At 40.7% G+C, this 6,645-nt stretch overlaps 1 protein-coding gene across 1 annotated transcript in view; it reads left to right on the top strand.

The window, feature by feature from the left end:
- Positions 1-5,959, top strand: part of plbd1 (phospholipase B domain containing 1) — a 6,720-nt gene extending 761 nt beyond the window's left edge. The window contains exons 2-11 of the mRNA XM_035654836.1: positions 342-564; positions 901-984; positions 1,359-1,500; positions 2,042-2,182; positions 2,766-2,910; positions 3,052-3,252; positions 4,178-4,318; positions 4,412-4,597; positions 4,934-5,040; positions 5,158-5,959. Coding sequence (XP_035510729.1) covers positions 342-564; positions 901-984; positions 1,359-1,500; positions 2,042-2,182; positions 2,766-2,910; positions 3,052-3,252; positions 4,178-4,318; positions 4,412-4,597; positions 4,934-5,040; positions 5,158-5,334 — 1,547 coding nt within the window. The 3' untranslated portion in view covers positions 5,335-5,959. The remainder of the gene's footprint in view (positions 1-341; positions 565-900; positions 985-1,358; positions 1,501-2,041; positions 2,183-2,765; positions 2,911-3,051; positions 3,253-4,177; positions 4,319-4,411; positions 4,598-4,933; positions 5,041-5,157) is intronic.
- The last annotated feature ends 686 nt before the right edge of the window (positions 5,960-6,645 follow it).

Raw genomic sequence — 6,645 nt, 5'->3', positions numbered from 1 at the left:
CCTGCTCTGTCCTTTCCTGTAAAGTGCATACTTACAGACCTACAGTGGTATTTGAGATTTATAGTGCATGGGATATCAAGTCTTGTGACCCCTTATCAGATCTCATGTGTCAGTCAAGCTAAAATATATAGATGTATAGATGCACCAATATATAGTTAGTTTATACCAGCATTAGCTTAAAAAAAAAACAATATCCGTATTAGTAGAGTACTGTTATTGTTTCCCTAACTTTATTGTGTTTTACAGCCATCAGTCTACATGACTGTTGTGTGGCAGATCTTGGATAGCCATTTTGTTTTGTTTACATCCTCTAACTGCATTGGCATTTGATGTCTTCCCAGAGATGACAGCAGCCACGGTATACTGGGACCCCCTGCATAAGATGGTCAAGCTGAAAGAGGGGGTGCTGGAGACTGAGGGGGATGCATATGGGTATTTGAACGATACCCTGTCCAGTTTAGGCTGGAGCATCCTAGAGATCCGTGCCGGGTACGGAAAAACCCCTGAAACTGATGAGCTCACTTTCTTCCTGGCTGGCTACCTCGAAGGCTACCTCACTGCCCAGTAAGTGTCATTAAGGTGCTGCCATGCTTGCTGTATCCTTCCTTCCACGCAAACATCTGATATTGAAATCATAACAAAAGTCAGTAATCACATTGGTGGTTGGTTGGTCAGTATGGTGATAAGTGACCACTGCAATCCCTGTGTTGTGAGAAACTCAACAAAGATAAGAAATTTGGATCAATTTTGACCTTTGACACCTTCTGTAACAACTGATAAGTGATTGAGATCCACCAGCCTCCCCATGATGCAATAGAAAAACACTTGTGATTCTAAATGTTGTCATTTTGTTGTTTTCATTACATTAATTTAGTATTCATACGAACTCTCCCTCCACAGGCAGATGATGGACCACTACACCAACATGTTTCCGCAGCTGATTGACAACCCAGAGATCCTCGGTCCAGTTCAGAGTTTCATGGCGTGAGTCTGTTCTCTTTTCCTTTTAAAAATAAAAAAAACCACAACACCAGTCACAGTACATAATCACACATCACTGTCATCATCTTTCATATCCTCTTCTCAGAGTTGGTTCAGCTCATAATATACCCAGCTCAGAGCGTGCTGTGGCCAGACATTTAAGCTCCTTCTGTAATTGCATTTGGCTTAATGTAGTTCACTCCTGGCAGTAATCATATTATTAAATTCAGCAAGAAGAGAACATAGACATGATTATTATTTGTTGAACCCAGAATTTTTTGATGGTGCAATAAACAATAAACTGGCTCTTTACTTTGAATTGTTATACAGTAAATTATTATAATAGCAACAGTAAACAGCAGATGTCTGTCTTATAGGAAGCAGGATGCATGGACCAGAGAGCAGGTGAAACTGAACAAGAGCTCTGATCCTCTGTGGAAACACACGGGCTTCATCGTAGCCCAAATGGACGGGCTGCAGGCAGGAGTTGCAGACTGGGCAAAGAAAGAAGGGAAAAAGGTATGATGGCCATAGCTTAGTGTCTATAGAGGCTAAGAACAGCACTTCTCTTTTACATGCACTAGAAGCCTTTAACTGCCCTCTTATTTCCTTTGGTAATTTTATTTCATTTTGAGGTTTTAATCTTCCCTATTACAAGCTCTGCTCCTTTACTGTGTATTTTAGTAAAGACCTCCAAGGTACAACAATTTTATTACTGTTTTATCTAAGAATGACAGAGTGGTACTACTCAACTGAATATAGGATCTTGCATTGTTACTGCGGGATGCCAGTTTGGCTGTTGCTGATTTTAACTGTGGTTGTTCTCAATATGCATGCTTCCTCCGAGCCAGATCATCCAGAACTATTGTGTTTCTCATCACTGTTGTGTGTATAAAACAGAAAGAGTAAGGTTAATAAGAAATTATTGTGCAGATTTGGTATGAAAAGTCTGGATTTCAGTGATTCAAAGCTTGTCAGTTGTTTTGTAAGTGAGTTATTTTTCATACTATTCATTTTCATTCATTGACCAGCAGCTGTTTATCTGATGTCCTTCCCATAGCCGATGTCCCTGTTTGACGTTCAGTTCCTGAATGCAGTGGGAGACCTGCTGGATCTGATCCCAGCCTTGGTCCCCACCTCCAACCGTCTGCTCAGAGACTTTAAACTTCCAGGGATGGGGCACTGCTCTGCACTCATCAAGGTCAGAAGCTAAAACAAGTTCCAGTCAGGGTGTAAGGCCTGCTACATACACTATATAAGCAACTACCAATAGTGAATGAAATTCCTGTGTAAAAAGATGTACTGATCCACAGCGAGAGAATATTATTCTTTGTGCATACTTATTTAAATTCTTCCCATTCTCTTTTTAAAGCTCTCTCTTTGCATCAGTGAAGAATTTAGTCTATAAAAGTGCACATTCCTCCTCTGTGACAATTTTTAACACCCACACCAGGAAAACAAGGTGTATTGTTCGCAGAGAGTGTATGTTATTAAATTTACTACATAAACAAAGAGCTCCCACACAGACTTATGTAAGTGAAAATGTGCATTGTGTGGGTTAAGAAATAGACCTTAATATGAAAACTCTGTGAGGAGTGCAGTATTGTGCTGTGTTAAAGTGGGTCATTGCATGAAGTATGGCGCTGAGGTGCTGTGTCAAGAAAAAATACTTTTTCTAATCTAATTCAAACTGACCCAAATTCCAGTGATTTCTACTGACACAGAAATACCACACTGCCTGTTGAATCTAACTCCAGTTTGCTGTTTTCTGTCCTTACCCACAGATGCTGCCTGGCTATGAGAACCTCCTGTTTGCCCACTCCAGCTGGTACACGTATGCTGCCACAATGCGGATCTACAAACACTGGGATTTCCGTATCACTGAGCCCCACGCAGCCACTGGGAAACTGTCCTTCAGTAGCTACCCTGGTATGTAGCAACAATTATTCATAGATAACAAGTACAGCAGTGAAAGTGTAGCAATTTGCAATCAGTTGTTCCACATAACTGTGATTGCAACTGTGGCTTGTTTGTGAAGATTTTCAGAAATAGTCTTTACTTTCTTTTCAGGTTTCCTGGTGTCTCTGGATGACTTCTACCTTTTGGGCAGTGGTCTGATGATGACCCAGACCACAAACAATGTCTTCAACTCCTCCCTTTTTGACCAAATCACCCCCAACAGCCTGCTGGCGTGGCAGAGGGTCAGGCTGGCTCACAGTTTGGCACGTACCGGAGAAGAGTGGGCCAAAACCTTCTCCAAGTACAATTCTGGTGAGTGTCTAAGCACAGTTACAAACGATTTTACAAAACAGCAGTAACACTAAGAGACATACAGATACACCATAAACCAAAAGGCCAATGAAATATAATAAAACACCATTTTATCTGGAGCAAATCAATAAAACTGAATGTTAAAGTACTAAATGAATCAGTACTTTACACTAGCTAAAGCTTTCAAAGCATACCAGTGTATTAGACGTTAATTCATTCATTTTACATTCCAGGCAACCATTTGAATACTTGAGCCGATACCTAACGGGTAACTCCACTGATTTTACACATCAAAGTATGTTTACAGGTCTTGTGCAGTACGACTGCATAAGTGAAAAAAAAGTTGTAAAAAGCCCTTTGTGGCTCCAGAGGGAGGTGTGTGAAGACTGATAAATTACTTAAAGTGACATCACTTGAATCAGCAATGGTCATGTTGGTTAAATACAAGTTCCTAAATGAAATGGAAATTCTGGGGTTGTGGAGGTGGAGACACGTGAGCTTATCAGAGCTTATCGGTCTTCATGCAGTATAAGACTGTGGGAATAAAAAAGGTGATAACTCTCTTTCTGCTGCATTGATTTTAATCCCTTTTTGTTATAGAGGTGCAATGCTAAATCGGTGGACTGCTCTTTTAAAAATGGAAGAGAATTGAGATATGACCGATCGTAATCCTCAAATCAAGTCTGGTAATAAATCCCCAGTCTGAATGTGGAATTTGGATGATCGGCTGATTTAAAATACAAAACGATACTGTAACATAGACAGGGGGAAATATGTGAGCAGCAGAGTGATTTTAAACTCATTGTGGAGATCTGATCAGAAGCCTTAAAATACCCAAACTGATAACATCACATCATTTTACAGACTTGTTTGCTTTTGCCCCACTCAACTTCTATCCCCCACCACTCACCCACCACTCCTGTAGGTACCTACAACAACCAGTACATGGTGTTGGACAGAAGCAAAGTGAAGCTAGGCCACAGTATTGATGACGGTGCTCTGACTGTGGTGGAGCAGATCCCTGGGCTGGTGGAATACTCTGACCAGACACAGGCTCTGCGGAGAGGTAACAACAGATCTTGTTTTCTTTTTTTCTACAGTATTTGTTACGTTGGACGTGTGTCGAGTTTATCTTTCCTGCTGCCTCTGTCTGTAACAGGTTACTGGCCGTCCTACAACATTCCCTTTCACCAGGAGATCTACATGATGAGTGGTTATGGACAAATGTGGGAGGAGCATGGAGAGGACTTCTCTTATGATCTTTGTCCCAGAGCCAAGATCTTCCGCCGTGACCAGGCTGATGTCAAGGACCTGGACTCCTTGAAGCACATCATGAGGTTTAATGGTATGTGGCACTGTGTTATTTTATTAGTTTATATGACCCACATTCAGCTGGTTCTACAAATCACCTGGAACCTGCATTTCTTATTTTTTCACAACGATTAAAGTAGCCCTGATCTGCATTTAGCGCTACTATAATCAAACAAAGTGACATCTTTATTGATTGATCCAGTTGTGGTTTAAGAGCAGCGCCCTCTAGCTTTGCCAGGAAATCATGATTTTTTGTCAAATAATGTTGGTCCCACATTTTAAATAAAGATCTACTTATTAGCCCAGAACAGACTTGTATATGTGCAATATGTTTGTTACCATTTCTGTCTGTTTGTTTGCTTATTTTCAGACTACAAGAAGGATCCCTACTCCAAGGGTGACCCCTGCAAGTCCATTTGCTGCCGTGGGGACCTGAGGGCAGTGAAGCCTTCACCAGGAGGTTGCTATGACACTAAGGTAGGGCCCTGTCAATGCACTAATCTTGCATCACAGTAACAGAGGTCACTAAGGTCTTGTAAAATCAAATGCTTTTTGGATGATATCCTCTGGTTCCTACGCTTTTTATTCATCCAGGTAACAGATTTCCTCATGGCTGGGGACTTCCGTGCGGAGGCGGTGAACGGGCCAACGACACAGGACGGACTCCCGCCTTTCATTTGGGATAAATTCAGCAGCATCAGCCACCAGGGCCTGCCGCAGTACTACAACTTCACCTTCGTCAAGATGCAGCCTCTTCTCTTCAAGCCATGAGGTGTTTGTGTGCGTGTTTGTGAGTAAGACAAAGACAGATGCCTTCTGTCTGATGCTCTAAGAATAATGAATGATGAGGGTCAAAGGTACAATCTGCACAATGGTTCATTTTTTTTATTTTAACTGTTGCTTACAGTTCAGAGTTGCGTTCCACCAACATATGCTTTCTTTTTAAATCCTACCTAACCATACTTCCTTCCACCTGATAATCAAATCAAACTGCCAATCAGTATTTTAACACTTACATGTCTCAGGGTATGTTGGATGATTTACTTTGGAATACCGTAGAAATCAGTTGCAGCCATATGTGCCTCAAACACAACTTGATTTTATAAAATACAGAATAAATGCACTAAATCAGTGGTTATACCGTCTTTACTCCTTTTTTTTAAATGCTTGAATTTCTTCATACATGCGAACACTATATCAGTGCAATGTCATACTCAGGGCTTCTCTGATGCTGTGATTTATGTGCATCTGTTTCTTATGCTGTGCAAAATAAAGATCTCTCAGGTTTGTATTTTTGTGTAAGCCTTTGTTTTTTGTAATATGATGTGTAATACTGCACAACTGCATCATGCCATCTTCTCAAGTGTTAAATGTTTATTAAAGTTTTACAGTTGTGCCGGTGTAGCCCTGTCTCCAATCTTGTCTTGTGCAACAGTGACTCATTTTCACCAGTCCCAGCTGATCTGTGTTGGGGGAGATTCATGACCCAGCTTGTGCATTCAAGCAATATTGTTCCTGTTTTGAAAACACCATCACTTGCTTCACTTAAGAGTTTCTTGTGCTGTCAATAACAAGACATTATAGAGAAATTCTTGTCAGAAAATTTTGATTAGTAATTGTGGAGCCCCACAGCTGCCTCTATGATTTAGTGCAACAAATATTAGTATATAGGGTGTGCAAACCTGCATTGCATGGGAGAGAGATTTGATGTTTTAAAAGGCTGTGGCTCTGGAGTTGTTGCTGTCAGACAAACAGGAACTGAATCTGATCCACATGATAGTAATCTGTAGAACAACTAAATAAAGAGTTGTAATAAATCAATATGCCAACCATTAATGTGACAAACTGTAAAATGATCATGAATCACCAGTCATATAATATTTTTATGATTCATGGTTACACTTGAGTTACAACTTTTGAAGATTCTTTGGTTAACTTGTTCACTGGGAGCCTCCAGTCAGGGCAGATAATAATAATAGGACCATAACACACAGCACTATTGGCTACCCACACAAGTCTGTACAGGAAATACGTAAATATGCGGAAGAAAACAGCACTCTCTGATTTCCGTTTCACCTGGAC

Source organism: Morone saxatilis, unplaced genomic scaffold (genome assembly GCF_004916995.1).
Source record: "Morone saxatilis isolate NCDOM2014 unplaced genomic scaffold, NCSU_SB_2.0 Contig14, whole genome shotgun sequence".
NCBI lineage: Eukaryota > Metazoa > Chordata > Actinopteri > Moronidae > Morone > Morone saxatilis.
This window is presented reverse-complemented; position numbering and strand designations above follow the sequence as displayed.